Source organism: Rhyacophila brunnea, unplaced genomic scaffold, assembly GCF_057557595.1.
Source record: "Rhyacophila brunnea isolate RB1 unplaced genomic scaffold, BYU_Rbru_1.0 scaffold_4, whole genome shotgun sequence".
NCBI lineage: Eukaryota > Metazoa > Arthropoda > Insecta > Trichoptera > Rhyacophilidae > Rhyacophila > Rhyacophila brunnea.
In genome coordinates, this window is record NW_028233068.1 from 1,885,464 (window position 1) to 1,902,993 (window position 17,530).

Below are 17,530 nucleotides of genomic sequence, written 5' to 3' on the forward strand. Positions count from 1 at the left end.
CGTAGCTAGATCTGTAAACAATAATTTGCATGCGTCTTCGGCAAAAATATCGAAAGCCGACATAGAAGACCCAATTAAGTGAAGGAAGACAACTATAGAAGATGGAATACAGAGGTCGTTACACCTAACCTAACTTAACCAAAATATTTAAAAAGGATCACGATCTTCAACAATGAAACATACAATAACCAGCTGAATAAGCTATAAAATATAAATCCTATAAATAATATAATTATGTTTAGGACTATAAGTATAATACCCCGTTTACACGTGCATGGCTTTACTGCTGGCAGTACATATCATCGCGGTCATAACAATAAAATGTACGTGTACAATGTATTATCCTGCAGTTTCAAGATTGCATGCATGAATCAAAAAAGTTCGGAAGCTTCTGAATTTTAATGCGACAGTTACGATTTTTTCGTTCTGCGCCTGTGCAGTTGACCGATGGTGGCAAACCTGCTGGCAAAAAACGAACTACACCGCGAAGAGACTTATTTTGAGGTTAACCGATTTTTACGACCTCTCAAATAGTACATGACAACATCGCGTCTCGCTAACTATTGAAGAGTGTGATTGGAGAGACAGTCAGCACTTTTACGTGTAAACAGTTATTCTCACGAAACTTTAAAATACGTACTATTGCTTCCAGTAAATCCATGCACGCGTACAGGCGCTATAAGACTATTTCGATCATTAGTGGATTAATCATTAAAAAGTCTATTACAATTGCAACGCTGCCTACTATTGTCATAAAATAATTATTGTGGAAAAAAACATGTTGTTTTTCGACAAGTTGTAGCAATAATAACATTTTATTAAACATAATATTACTTCAATATAAATAATTACAAGATAAAAAGAACTTTTTATATACAACGTTTTTAAATTTTCTGTTGAATCATATAAACTTGACTTGACTAGCTTAAACGATCAAAAAAATTTGTACTTGATAGAAATAATACTAAAATGTCAATTTGACATGTCATATTGATTTTCATAGTAACGCACGTATATAATAATAATTTAGTTGCTAGGACCCCAGACTCCTAGCAACCAATAATGGTGTCGAAATAACTTTTCATACAAAACAGAATTAACTTAAAATGAATTCAATTCTACTTAAAGATGGCTAAAAATATTAAACAAATGCATTGGCATGGCATCGTGTTCTGATATATTCTAAAAGTTTCAAATGTCTAGCTAGTCGGTAAGTTAGTTAAAAATCGATTGCAAGATTTGTACCGGACAAATAAGAATACGAGCTAAGAAAAACGTTGTGAAATATTATTTATGTTATATCGTATCGATTTTATTCTTCGCAGAGAAATAAATATCATGGAAATAATAACATTTTATGACAATAACAAAAGTCCCTAACTCCATAACTCATTTTATTTATTGCATATTCTTGATAGAATTCCATCATAATAAACAAAAGTTTCACCATACTTCTTCCAGTCCCTATAGAATCTACAGAGTCGAAGATATTTTCAATTGATCTTTTCATATTGATATATATATACGACCATGTCCGATCCTGATAGGATCATATGGGCCTCCACAGAGTGGAAGTTTGTATTGACAGATTTTGTTTTTTTATGAGAAATGGATGTCAGCCACTTGCTCAACCTATTAGGTCCATACTCTGACACACACACAAATTGAAAAACAATATGTGTACTTGCCAGACCCAGGATTTGAACCTGGGACCCACGGCTTTATAGTCCAACGCTTATGCCGCGCGGCCACCGTGGGCGTCATATTGATAATCGAACCATATATTGATATAAATTATAATCCGTGAAAGAAAGGGTTTTTCCCTCTTGAATTAGTGAAAAACTTAGTGCTCAGAATATTCATTTTATAAATAATGGCAATAATTATGCACTCTAATATCTCTTGCTTCTGCGATAAGATTAATTATTATCTACTCCCCTTATAATTTGACGTCTAAAACCGAATAGGCCAATTTTACATTTTTCCCCAATTTTATATCAGGGAGAATAAAAAAGAATTTTTTAAACTTTTATTAGATTATCGTCGCCCTCTGTCTTTGGGGATCAAATTTTTTATTTTTTTTTTCTTTCCTTCTCCCATTTTCTTTGTTTCATAATCCACTTACATACATTTTTAATCAATCAACCTGAATTCAAATGCGCTTAGGTTTTTTTAGGAAGCCGATTTTTTTCTTCTTTGTTATTATTAAAAAAGTCAAGAATTTCTATAAAAATATAATTCTACGCAAACAATCATACATCCAAGCTTGTAATGCCTAACTTCACATCGAATTACTTGTTTGAGGAAATGAACTTTATATTTATAGGTATTAAAAATACATCACAAAAATAATAATAAAGTATAAACACGTCTTAGAATTTTACATTGCTTATTTACCAGGGAAATTGTATTTTTAATACTTCTACTCATCAAAAAAACTTCATAAGTTGACTATGAATTAATCAAAAAGTTAGAAGTTTTCAACATAATGGATAGCTTTACTCCTTGAATTGGAGGAACGATTATAATATCAGAATAAGTTAAGTCAAAATTGAGATATTCAATTTTTAATGTAAAATATATCGTAAATTTTAATACTATAATTAATTTAAAAAAAAATCATTTATTAGATATCTAGATATAATATACTGCTTTTAACGATTACAGTGAATCATAATTTGACATAATATATACTATAAAAAAGGGGAATAATATACATTTACATAAATTTTCTAGTATATTTATGCATATCATAAAACAGATAAAGTATGTATTTTTTCTCATTTCAATGTACTAATGGGTACTTATGGGTAGGTATTAAATAATATGAATGTGCTATGATTTAAAGTGTATATTTTAATCTAACCGTCAGATTAATTTAAATTATTAATTTATAATCATATTAATTTATTTTATCATGCCATATGACTAATATTGGTAACAGTATTTATATATTTACTATACAATATACATAGGTATTTAAATACAACATATAAATAAATTTATAATACTCATGTCTACATCCACTTTAAGAAGGAGCGTTATATTATATCATGTCCTAAGATATACATTATGCAGGTTATAACTATATTATGCTCAGTGGTTTTGATTTTTCTTCACTCACACAAATGAGAGTTATTGAAAACCCATGTACGCTTGTCATACGCACACCACGTATGACTTCAGTGGGCGTCTTGGATAACCAATGGATAAGGACACAAACAAGAGTCCTCGGTGTGTTAGATGACATCAAATATCAAACTGATTAAATGAAAATGGACTGCAAATTTTGTTCGATACGTAGGTAACTTATAGACAAATTTGATACCATAATTGTACGTAAGGTCACAAAGACACTCTAAAATCCGCTACTTCAACAGACTGGTCACGCAACACTCGAAGTCCGGTAAAGGCACTGGTTTAATCCCGGGGTTTCGAGTTTGATTGCAATTGAACTCATATTACATATCTGCAATTTTTGAAAACCTGTGTGTCTATGATTATTTCACTGCTACTACTAAATTTCAACGCCTAGATACCCCTCACTCGGTAGTGCAATTGATTTGAATATTAGTTTCTCCAACCTGTTATTAGTGCTGCACTACTGATATTGAACCTCGTGGCCTATTGCAGTAAAGGAAAGAAAAAAAATTGGCGAAATAATAAGGACCAAGAAGAGTGGGAAAAACGAGAGGAGGCTTTTGTATCAACCCCGTAAAATGATAATGGTGATGCTTGATGTACTAATGTATAACGCGGTTTAAACTTCCCTCTTAAAATATATATTCTCAATTCTATATTCGGTGTTTAGGCGATAAATTATATCTCTGACTAATTAAGACATAATAATTACAAGATAAAAAGAACTTTTTACATACAACGTTTTTAAATTTTCTGTTGAATCACATAAACTTGACTTGACTAGCTTAAACGATCAAAACAATTTGTACTTGATAGAAATAATACTGAAATGTCATTTTGACATGTCATATTGATTTCCATAGTAACGCACGTATATATTAATAATTTAGTTGCTAGGACCCCAGACTCCTATCAACCAATAATGGTGTCGAAATAACTTGTCATACAAAACAGAATTAACTGAAAATGAATTCAATTCTACTTAAAGATGGCTAAAAGTATTAAAAAATGCATTGGCATCGTGTTCTGATATATTCCTAAAGTTTTAAATGTCTAGCTAGTCGGGAAATTAGTTAAAAATCGATTGCATGATTTGTACCGGACAAATAAGGATACGAGCTAAGAAAAACGTTGTAACGTTGTAAAAAATGCAGAAGGAAATGAATTGAATGTAGCTCAATTAAACGCAATATAGTACTTAATTTATATAACTTAATAATGACGTGGAGCGGTTTTATTCTATTTGCAAGATATTTCCAATATGTATATATACAAATAGCTTTTTGTCAAAACGTGTTCATTTAATATTTTCGGAAAGATATATTTAAAAAAAGGCATCTTCCAATTTTTACTCCATTTATATTATATTCAAGTGAATTCATGATATTAATTTTGTGAGCACTAATTAGATTCCTACCCATCATTATTTAACGTATTTGCACGTTTATACAAGCAGGGTTTTTGTATAATAGTGCGATATGTAACAAATTACTATAGGTGACAAGCGAATAAATTCTCCTATCCAATCTACATGTAATACATCAATGATCTCAAAAAGCGTAATTTATTTGTCGATTCGGGGCTTGTTAGATTGTCGCACTGCTTGAATGGCTGTAAAAGTTGACAGGTGCGCTTGCAAATCGGTCACCCATCCAAGGACGCGTCCCACCCTCACTTCTCCACTTTACCTTAACTCGTTCCATCTGGCAACATTACATAACCAAAAACGTGATAATATATGATGAACACGAAACTAAAGGGTAGCCTGAAATTAAAATGGCATTAAAATCTGACAATAATATTATGCTTTTTATAATAATTGTGCACTCTAATATTACGTGACTATTGTTCGTTGAAATATATACTATAAAGACTCATATATTGTTAACAAGAAACTTCCAAGAGCCGGGAGTCATCAAGGAATAAGACCAGTTAGTTCCATCCTAGAAACACTGCAAAATAACCAGAAGAAGTTATACACGAAACTTCTTGGGATTTTAATAAAATATGCCCAACCCATTGTCGATTCCTAGTAACTAGAAAATTATTTTTTCATAGAAAGTTAAGAAGTAGAAAGTATAAAAGAACAAATTTCTTGCACGAATGACCAAATTATATGATAAACATACCTTATTAAGATTTATTAAGTTAATAAATCATCAGAATTCAGATGAAAGTCATATTTTCATGCATTTTTCGCGAAAATCATTCCATGTGTCTATAATAAAATATTCGTCTGCGGAGCAATATTTTTATGTAAGTATAATAAATATTTTAAAATGCTTATCCGATACTATACATTTTTATCACGTTTTTCTTAGCTCGTATTCTTGTTTGTCCGGTGGTTGTTTATCCAGTACAAATTTTGCAATCGATTTTTAACTAACTTCTCGAGTAGCTAGACATTTGAAACTTTTAGAATATATCTGAACACGATGCCAATGCATTCTTTTAATACTTTTAGCCATCTTTAAGTAGAATTGAATTCATTTTCAGTTAATTCTGTTTTTTATAAAAAAATTATTTCGGGAAAAATCCGTAATCCAATCCACTATTATTGGTTACTAAGGGGGTGGTCCTAGCAACTAAATTATTAACATATACGTGCGTTACTATGGAAATCAAAATGACATTTCAGTATTCTATATTTGTTTGTTGCAAAATAGCAAAAAAATGATTTGTTGACAATTGCCTTATTTGTCCTAAATTATTAATACATAGAATTGTCAAGTTTATTATGATTCAATAGAAAATTTAAAAACGTGGTATATAAAAAGTTCTTTTTATCTTGTAATTATTTTGATTCTTTTTATATCTATTGATAATTAAAAATCTTTGTGGAGTGATTAAGTTCGGCTAAAATACGTGGCTGCAAAATACCAAGACCAACAGGGATGAAAGGAATTAGAGGAGGTTTTGAATTCCAACAGTGACAGTTAACTAAAATTTTGCTGAACACATTACTCCTTTTCTATTTGTAATAATATCATACTATTGATTTATCTTTTTAACGTAATTTTTGTGAATTACGTTTTGTAACATCGTACGGTCTTAGCCATGTTCTGGATCTGGCAGCAGAATCTAAGACATTCAAACAAATGTAACACGACAGTGAATTTTATATTAAATTTGTTTTATCAATTGTGATCGATTCATATACCTACAATAGATCCGTGTAGTTTAAACCTAATGTCAATATACTTAACAAAAAATATGGCTGAATTATTGTTTAAATCCCCTGTATTTGAATGCGTTACTCCTCACAAATGCGTGTGTCACTGAAAATTTATCAGCAAACATAAATTTCCTTTAAGTGCTTCTCCAGTCTTCCTAATGCCCCCTTAGTCGCTTACATTATACATACGTACTATACAATCATACACTAATCCGACACAGTTGAACTCAGTTTTTCTGAAAAATCAAATCATTGCTTTTTTTTTATTTAAGTGCAGACATAATTTATACATAATTACGAATTTTGAGAATTTTTCATTTAGACCTATCTGCTTTTAATACCTGACTGGGAGATTTAATTTCTTTCACTCAATCACTTAATGCCGGTTCGGATTAGTCGAGTAATTTAGTCGAGTGGCGAGTAATTTTGTAACTAAACGTGTACGAACATACAAATTTAGTCGAGTAATTAAGTAAAATCATTTAGTCGAGTCAATCCATTTTGTTCTAATTTTTCGGTCAAGTAGCGACCTCCACCACCTCTCACTAAATACTAAACAAGCCATGAGACAAGTCTGAACACGTTATCTTTAGTCAAGTGTATTAGTTGCCATAGAATTTCTTCCTCCAATTCTTCTAATATAGCCATTATAAATGAAATTGTGAACTTATAAATTTTTTGAAGATACATAATTTGAAAACACTACGAATCAGGTTCATCACGCAGGTTCGAACCTGCTGAGTGTCATATTTTTATATAAAAAAAAAGATTTTTTTCTATTGTTTATATATTTCTCAAAAGTGTTTTTAAACTATGTATGTTGAATAAAAAGAATGTTACATTCTTAAATCTTGTGAATTATTCGTTGAATAAAAAACATAGTTAATTATTTGTTTTTGCTTTGTTACGTTGTGCTCTGTTCATTTTCACACATCATTCACTAATGTACTGTGTTCGGATACTTTTCAGTTACTAAATCATTTAGTGGTAACTAAATCATTCGCCACTCGTCTCGACTAAGCTACTCAACTAATCGAGCCGGCCTTTAGCGATGTTTAAATTTAATGACACAGCACAATCGCTGGCATGAAAAAGTGCTTGCTGAGCATAACGCATAAGCACAATAAACCGAAATAATTGAATAGAGAAAAAAATGCACATTCCGAGAGATTATAATTATATAATAAAATAAAAAATATTGTGATGTTGTCAAATATTAGCAATAATTTATAATTTTTTCTCATTACCCACACTGTTCCACAACCTTGAACAGGAGTGGATGGTAAACAGTCAATACGTCGCCTGATCCAATAAAAATAACTCCTGATACCAACATAACTGAGGATATTTTCAAGGTGCTTCAACATAATATTATGGTTCCCAATTTATATTACTAAATTTATTCATATATGGCGTCAGGATCATTCCAAATTTTATTAAAATAATTATAAAAAAAATTTACATACTTTTATAAGAAATTTTATAATGTAAAGTATCATTTACGATTTTTTTTTTAATAATAACTGCACCTTATTCGTGTATCTAGTATATTTTTTTAATATTTAGATTTTTTGAGACAACATAAACGAGCATAATATATACGAAATACAAACATAAGTAGATCAACGTTTGATGATTTAGCTCGAATCACCTCACTGGTGTTTTGCAAAGTAGCTGTGTGTGTACCGGTACATAAGTTCATGTCTATTTTCCGAAACAACTAAAGATGTATGTTATACACTCGCGTATATTTTAGTGGGTACATTCAGTACATTTCTCAAAAAAAAACCCCACTATATAATATTGTGTTGGTAATGGGTATGCAATCGTCTAAGAACACAGGATATACTTACGTACCTGCGTAATTATGGGATAACTTATTGTTACACGAATTGTATATTGTGTTATGATGCCTTAGAAAATATACAATCAATATTTAATTATATATTATTTATAATGGTATCTATACAATCAGTGTAGAAGCAAAACAAAATAACTTCTCAGTTTTAGTATCTTTTTTAATCATCAGAGCATAATGTTTAAATGATATTAAGTATTGCAAAAAAAGTATATTAGAGCTCGGCCATCTTTATTTTATTGATTTCACCAGTCGATATAAAATAATATTAGAAGGAACTTCTTTTGGGTAACACTTTTTTCATCTCAATAATTAAAATAATATAATATGTTATATTTCAAAAATATATCATTTATTTCGTTGAGTATATTAAATTGCCCAACTCCATCTGTTATGTTATTTTTATCAAATCAAATTTATTCATTTTACATATTATAATCAACTTAACAAATTATAAATTCAAAGCGTTCACGACATGACATAAAATAAGTGTTAATAATTTTAAAAAAATAAAAATAGAAGTGTGAGTTAATAATACAATAAGTAATTAAATAAGAAATAAAATAAAAATAAGTATAAGTCTGAAAAAATATGTAGCTAAATAAAGATCCCTTCTAAATTTAAGCTACAGTATGTAAGCATCATCCCTAAGAGAAAATCAGTTGGATAGAGCCACGGATACTATCCATACAGCCGAAAGTAAAGGAGTCTTAAAAAATTCTTTTGGACTCTCTCCACCATAAGGCCGTACTTCAACTGACGCGGGGCCCAAACGATAGACCCACTCTCAAGTCTGCTTCTAACTAAGGAGTTATAGAGAATTTTTAGTACCGTAACATCCGAAAAGATCCGGGAAGTACGCAAGACAAAGCCCAACATCTTTAGCGCCTTTTTACAAATAGTATCTATATGACCACTAAGCGTCAGTTTACTGTCAAACGTAATTCCAAGATCTCTTACAGATGATGAACTTTACCATGCATCGAATACTGTAAAAACAATACTTGTGAGGCTTTAGTAAACGATAAAACATTGCATTTATAAATATGAATACGCTCGTCTGAAAAGTTACTATTATTGACTTACCACTAGCATGATTGATATATTAGTTATAGTATAATTTAATAATGGCAGATCATTTTCCATCGGTCATCATTATGAGTTTCTTCTTCGATGATACTACAGGTTAAATCGTTCATGGCCTCATTTCTCCGACTCCACTCTCTTTTAAGAAACGTAGCGCTCCTCTATCATCTACTTTTGAAATCGCTGAGCCAAGTTATAGTTTTCGAAATAACGCGTTGGAACATTGTGATGTTGCTTCTATATAATATATACATAATATTTATATCAACATAATTACTAAGTATTTTTAAATAATATATACATATTCATGCTCTCACACCACACATTATCTTAAGAGAAGAGTACTACTTATTTTAACTTTAGATTGGTATAAAATCATATACGATTATTCATATAATTAGAAAACAGTTATTCAGTTACTAGGGCAAGGCAGTCATAATATATTATGGTTTTCTATTTTATTACTGCTCACTTGAGTTACTTTATTAAATTGCATGTTAGTTTTATTATTTTTTTAGACTTTCACCGACGTTGAATTTATTTGACCAAAGATTTTTCTGAGAATTCTTATTTCTCATCCTGTTTGCGATTACCAAAATAAGTAACTTCTGTGCGCAAGATTTTCATTATACAATTTTATAATGTTAACATACCATTTTGTAACACACACATATTATCCATAAATTTAGATAGATAAAAATCAAATGATCAGAGTCAAAAATTAATATTATGATGGCAAACAAAACACAGGAGTTGTAGAAAATTATTGTGATTTTGTAATTGATTGCGTCAAAATTCTAATTTATCTAACACAAAGCAAAATGTTGTTTGAATTAAACAACAGTTATTAATGAGTAATGACGCTAATGTAATTAATTTCGCTCTATGTAAGTTGTGCGAAACATTTTTTCCTTGAATTAAATAATAACTTTTTTATCAATAACTATAACATTTATAAAAAAAATCGTTGTATGTACTTCTGTACGCGCGTTAGAAGTTATATTTCTTTGGCGTAACAAAACAAAATAAGCCGTTACCTGAGTCTATTAATATTACAGTGGATTAGGTTGATGAAAACATACGCGATTCATCTTTGTTTCATATAGCACATGATAATTGTAATTTAATTATTGTATTGGATCAAAACTCATCTTTGCCATACAGCGGTTATAATCGATTCAGAAGTGTGCCCATGATGAATTAATAAAAAAACAAAATTTATTTATTTATTGATATATTATTTTACTCATAAATAATACTTACGTAAATATAGCCTCAAATCTTGAGACATAATCTTTACAATGAAAAATAAATATACACTCCAATATAAATAAATTTTTATGAATATAAATTAACAGCGTAGAATGTTAGTCTCCAGAAATTTGTTTATAAACATATTATATATTATTTATTATGACACAATATTGGTTATGTTTTAAACACGTGCTGTTTACTTGGTTGTATTGAACGACTAGCTAAATGATACTATGCGCATGCGCATGTACCCCTGAGACCAAAATGAATATAATCATAATAATAAATTATGTGTTGCATCGGCGCGCGCAACTTCGTCACACGCCAAAAATACACTCTGATTAGTTTTCCCAAACGCGCCAAAAGAAGTACCTATAACTTCAATAATTTATAAAAATAATTTGTTTGTAGGTATTAATAATTGATTAAAACCAGTCAGGTGAATTTTATTTTTAAATTAATTGCTTGAGCAGAATAGAACATACTTATATTTTCATATAATCCGGCTTTATGACGATAATAATAATATGATCAGTTCGCCAGTCTCAATGAATCCTTCTTAGCAGTATAGGAGTGTGATGCGAAGTAACAATGAGTTTGGGGAAGTCTTGCTTCGTGAATGGCAGGCATGGGTAGAGACATACGCTGTCGAGAAACCCAGTATCTATTTTGCATACATACGTGGGGATCCTTCCTTCTTCTGTATTCCGGATAAATCCAAACCACGTATATAATCCACTAACTATATACTTATCGTTAGAACTACTATTCATCCATATTAATATAATATATCAATAGGGACAATGAGTGACACCTGAAAATTTCATGACTTCCACTACTTTTAGCAAAATCCAATATTCACTCTGGTATCTCTAATTATTGTCACAAGTGACACAGTACACTATCACCCCTTTTTTACTCTGAGCAACATTAGAGCAGAGTTAACATTTATACATATTTTAATACACTTAAATGCATTAGTTCTTGTTTTATGACATCTGCAATAAGCATGAAACGTTGAGGAAGAAGGGAGGAAGAACACATGAGGGTTATATTTTCAAAGTGAACTACTTGACGAAAATGAGTTATGAATGCCAGATTTCAAAGGATAAAATTTTTAACTAGTATTTTTTGTATATAAGAACCTAATAGCATTCAATCCAGTAGAAAAATCAACTTCAAAATCAGTGTTAGTAACAAATGTAACTTATTCCATTACAAAAATCATGACGTGTAACATCAACACCGCTAACAGTTTTTTAGTTTTTGCCAAAAATTTGTTGAAGTAGATCAAGTTTACTTTGAAAATACACGCCTCATATGATGACAACCTAAAAATCTTTTACGCTATCATATTATAAGAAAGTTGAAAAATACTAGGTTTTAACAAGTCTTTTTTAGTGATTTTTTTAATCCAGCGATATGTTTATAACTTGGTGTGATGACTGATAGTGTTCTTGGACAACTAATGAAGTCATTGAGGCTTGAGCTGAGGTATAGTAAATCGCCCACTTGTTCCAAATGGTTGAGTCTACCAGTGAGGACGATCTTGTCAGTTCAATCCACAATCATTAAATTTATCGTAGATTAAATTAACTATTTTGTTATTCAACGACTAATTTGCAAGATTTAAGAATGTAAAATTCGTTATATTGAACATACATTATTTTGAAAATACTTCAGAGAAAATATATAATCAATAGAAAAAATCTTTTTTTCAAAATTATGTATATCTAGCGCATGCTTTTTCGCTAGTTACGATTAAATTCTATTTTAAGCTACTTATATTACTATGTTAACAATTCTAATGATTTTAATACTGATATATGAAATATTATAAGTACAATAAGATTATGTAGAAATATGATGATTATTTTCGTAGTAAAAAATCAAAAGTATCCATTTTGCTCCCAATCGATATACCGCGTCCAAAAAATGTTTCGCCTCACTCTTCACATAATGATTCAGCAGCGCTCTAGCTGTCAGAATAAAAACTTAATTCCCCATTAGCCATAATGACGTCTGTACAAGCATTAAGCATTTAGCACTGCTGGAAACAAAATATATTAATCAAGGGATTGTATGTAGCAAAAATATTGTCGTCCATTTATTTCAAGTTGTACTACAGCTCTTAACAAATTAATATATCTTATTTCCACGTTTATAGCAATGAATGACACACTTACGAACGATTTAATTAAGCATAGTTACATATATTTATCTTTAAATTAATCTGACCACTTCAATAAAGAACAATTTTAATAATTTATAGAATGGGTTTTAATGTAATAAATTTTATGTGCTGAATATAAATTTATAACCCATTTTATAAATTATCATGAATTACTATCAATCAAATGTTGTATTTCATGAAAAGATCAAGTTTAATAATTAATGTAATCATTCCTAATATGCTAATAAATTTATTGTCGATGATTATCTACGTAATGGAATAAATAAAGATGAAAAATCGACCCTTTTAAAAATAATTCCAGAGAGTTCTGTAGTTATTTCATCACAAATGAAAAAAATAATAATATGGAAAATCCCATCGTCAGCCTTGATATCGAAGATCTACGTGTATAATGGAGGTCACCTTCTCGATGATCCTACCAAATTAAAGACGCTACGGCTAAGATGCAAACTTCAGCTATAATAACTATAAATGTAGTGATATAATTAGGACGATCCTCAACAGTAAAGTAAAAGAAAGAAGAGTTATTAGGGTCTACGCTGCGTAGAGCCTCTACGAAGGTCGGCCAAACCATACTTGAAAACACTATTAAACAAATAATATTTAATATAAATAATGACTACTCATATTATTCAATGTATTTAGTGCGATACTACAAAAAACGATTTGTTATGCGGTCGTTTATATCGCGTAATTGGGTCTACGTCTAAGATAATATAAGCATTTTTTTAATACACTTGTTTATGTTGTATAAGGATTCTAATACACTCGGTATTGTCGTGTTATATCAGTACAGCAGATTTACAAACATGCCCTTCTACGTCGTAACGTAGAGTCTCTACGTTCTACGATATTTATTTTTATTAATAACAGCAGAACGTAGCAATGATAAATGGTTTTGAATCTATTAAATTTATTGTCAGAAGCGTTTCTGCGTTTATTTATTCCAAATTAATTAATTCATTGCTATATTTCTGACGGATAACTGTGTAATTAATTATGTATACGACAAAACTCATTAAATTATTTTCTTTCTTAAAGCAGCTAACATGTTTAAATATATATCTACTTTCACTTACTCCTAGTACTATAGTTACGGCAATAACCTTTAAGTCCTACATTTGTTTTAATTATTAGCATACACATTATGTAAATTAAAATTATAAATAATTCTGTAGTATATACTTAAACCACTTAATTTAATAATGATTAGATTATATTTCATTAAGTCTAATGGGCATTGAGAAAAATCAAATTTTCATAACTATCCATACAAAAATATAAATAATGAAACAATATCGATGAAAATGAATGGACAAAGCCGATCTTAGTAGTTGTTGTTTGTCGTATATTATTTTAATTAATATAATGCCTCTCCACCAATATTTATAGTCAACACTATCCAAGTGATAAAACAATTACAAGATAAAAAAAACTTTTTATATACAACGTTTTTAAATTTTCTGTTGAATCATATAAATTTGACTTGACTAGCTTAAACGATCAAAAAAAAATGTATTTGGTATAAATAATACTGAAATGTCATTTGACACTCATATTGATTTTCATAGTAACGCACGTATATATAAATAATTTCCTAGCAACCAATAATAGTGGATTGGATTACGGATTTCTTCCGAAATAACTTTTCATACAAAACAGAATTAACTGAAAATTAATTTAATTCTACTTAAAGATGGCTAAAAGTATTTAAAAAATACATTGGCATCGTGTTCTGATATATTCTAAAAGTTTCAAATGTCTAGCTAGTCAGGAAATTAATTAAAAATCGATTGCAAGATTTGTACCGGACAAACAACCACCGGACAAATAAGAATACGACCTAATAAAAACGTTATAAAATATGAATGGCTTAGATTGTGATAAACTAAATATTGCATTCACTACCATCTTTATCATCAGCTTTAATCCCATCACTACTGGTTGAACGCCTCCCCAAGCTCATGTCATTCATTTTAGTCCCATGCGTTGCGTCACCATGTATTTTCGCAGAACTTTACTACCTCGTCTATCTCTTGGATACCACAAGATAACTATATTTTATTTCTGATATTAATATAATACTATAACATTATTATTATAGTACGTTATTTTATATTATTGTATTAAAGATTGTTTATTAATCAAATTCGTAATCATTATTGTGTGAATCCACCCTGTACCGGATATTAGTGATAATAAATTAGCCACGCTAAATATTTTGTATTTGAAACTGTCAAATAGCAATATATTATTATAACAACAATTTATTTCTAATCTCTTTTGTGTTATACACGATATATTATTATTTGCCGGGAAATGTGATGTTATTTTAGTTTGTATTATCAAAATAATATATTGATATAATCATACTAGCTTTTCATTTATATGTAGGTACCTATTAACATTATATTTTTAAATCAATAAATATTAATTATATACATTAAGGGTGATGGATGAAATTAAAAGAAACTCGACTCCGTCTTGAGCCGGGGATGATTAAGATTATGATAGATACCTAATATTATATTATCACGTATTCATTAATAGGTATTATCAGCCAGGATCGAACCACCGCTAGGTGAAGGCCTGACATAGCTTCTTTCACTATTCTTGGCCCCTATTTCGTATTTACCACGTATTTCCACCGATCTTGATGAGTTCGTTGATCCAGCGGATTTTAGTGCAGTCCTGTGTTTATTTAGTACCATTGTATAATTTTAATATAACATTTTTAAAAGGCAGTAATAACAACTGATATCAATGTCAATAAACTTATATATTATAATTCAGACAATCGTGTCAAATATTAGCATATTCGGACAACATTAACATCATAGGTCAGACCCAAAATACTGTCAGAGAATTATTTGTTGACCTTGAGGAGAACGCAAGTAAACTAGGTCCCCTATTAACAGTGATAGTAGCCTAGAAATCGAAATTAAACTAAGAATTGTGCCAGGTAACAAAATTTTACTTCGTTCTAATGAAGATACTACGTTGTAGGACATTGTACCGATATATGAAATGCATATTGTACAAAACACTAATAAAACCAGTTGCCATGTATGCTTCAGAGACCTGGTGCATAACTAAAAGCATGGAAAGAGTGTTGGGCTAATTTGAGCGGAGCGTACTGCGTGGTGTCTTCGGTCCTATCAATGATACACAGTTGAGGTGACGAAGAAGAAAGAATTTCAAGCTTTACGCTTTGTACGGGGGCCTGCACTTTGTACAGTCTATTAAATTGAGCCGACTTAGATGACTGGGTCATATACACAGGATGGACGTGTCACAGACAACACAAACAGACATTCATAAAGTCGTAAGGCAAATGAAGACCTGGCCGGCCTCGTACAATATGGAGGGATAGTGTCGAGTTGGATATAAAGACCGCGGTCGTCCTGAACTGGAGAGGAACAGTTCTGAATAGACCTGGATGGACGCAGATGCTGGAGAAGGGTTGTAACGCCAAAAAGAAGAAGAGTACCATTGTCTCCGACTTGCTTATGTGGCAAATTGCATGATGCCGATCACATCCTCTGGGAGTGTCTCCATAATATGTCGGTTGAAAGGGAAAAGCTTCTTAAGTCGGTCCGACCCTCAGTTGGACCGGTCGGCCATTGCGACTTCGTATCTACGAGGGAAGATTTCTCAGCTTTTAAAAAGTTTGCGGCATTTTACGGCGAGCGAAAAGGTCTTTTCTCATCGAGAATTGACCGTAATACATTATATCGAAGTAGGGATCTCGCACATTCTAGTGCACACCAACCAAGGTCTTGAAAAGTTGCTCCTGGGACACTTTCGGCACAAATTTGAAGAACGCCTAACGTTCGTTACGCCACGGTATACGCCTGCATAACGGGTGTGGAGATGTGGCGGGTTGTGGAGGGAAAAGAAAATACCATTGTACGATGTCTTTTTATGCAGTGGTTATTACACTCCACATTGCCATTTCATTTGCTTGGTGACCTCTATCACATCATTTATTCTTAGCAAGATAGCTAAATATATCATAATGTCTATAAACTAGTCTGATTGCTAATCTTTTCCATAAGCCTTTGCGGTGTAGAAACATATCCACTGAAATCAAGAAAGAGAAAAAGACCTAACGGTTTTGAGGAATAATACTAGAGGAAGGTGCTATGAATTCCATGGATATACGGAGCTGCATATTCAGGATATACTCTCGATAGTATGCATAAGCTGCATTATGTTTTTTTGCCACATTGCCCACAGAAGCGCCTGCAGTAGAGTGATAGTCGCGTTACGCGTATGAAAAAACACGGGCTTCACTCTAACAGTGCCCTCAGGACTGCGAAGCTCGAACGGATCTGTTCTGATCAGTAGAATTCGTTATCCTGAACAATGAGAACAACTACAGAGAATCATATTAAATTCACTATTGTTATTGTTTTGTATATTGTTGAATTTTTAAATAGTGACAATTTACTTTTTTCCATGTCTTACCTCGATAGCATTTCAAGACCAAAGTCATTCAAACGGTAAGTATTTTAATACGTCTTCTAATATCAATGGTAAAATTAAATGTTTATTAAATATATTATTATGTTGGTATTGAACTTTATACCTATATATAACTTTTAAATGCAGGTATTTCTCGACTTATAACACTGCACTTGCGACCGAAAAAATAATAGTTATTAATTAAATATTATTATTGATTGATTTTTACATTTATGAAAGTGCTACAAAAGTCTTTTTTCAGTTTTTTGACCAAAATTTTTGACTTACGGCCAAAATGTAAAAATTCCTAATTCTCTTATATAAGTCGAAGAATGCCTGTACCTCATACACATAA

The 17,530-nt window shown here is 30.8% G+C and overlaps 2 protein-coding genes across 3 annotated transcripts in view; one reads left to right on the forward strand and one right to left on the reverse strand.

The window, feature by feature from the left end:
• LOC147066719 (synaptogenesis protein syg-2-like) overlaps window positions 1-17,530 on the forward strand; it is an 874,747-nt gene that overhangs the window by 832,875 nt on the left and 24,342 nt on the right. The window contains exon 7 of one of the 2 annotated variants that reach the window (XM_085955039.1): window positions 17,187-17,213. The exons of the other annotated variant lie outside the window; for it this stretch is intronic. Within the exon in view, the coding sequence (XP_085811165.1) occupies window positions 17,187-17,213 (27 nt within the window). The remainder of the gene's footprint in view (window positions 1-17,186; window positions 17,214-17,530) is intronic. 2 annotated transcript variants of the gene reach the window in all.
• The window catches only part of RyR (Ryanodine receptor), a 501,624-nt gene that overhangs the window by 17,284 nt on the left and 466,810 nt on the right, over window positions 1-17,530 (reverse strand). The window lies entirely within an intron of this gene.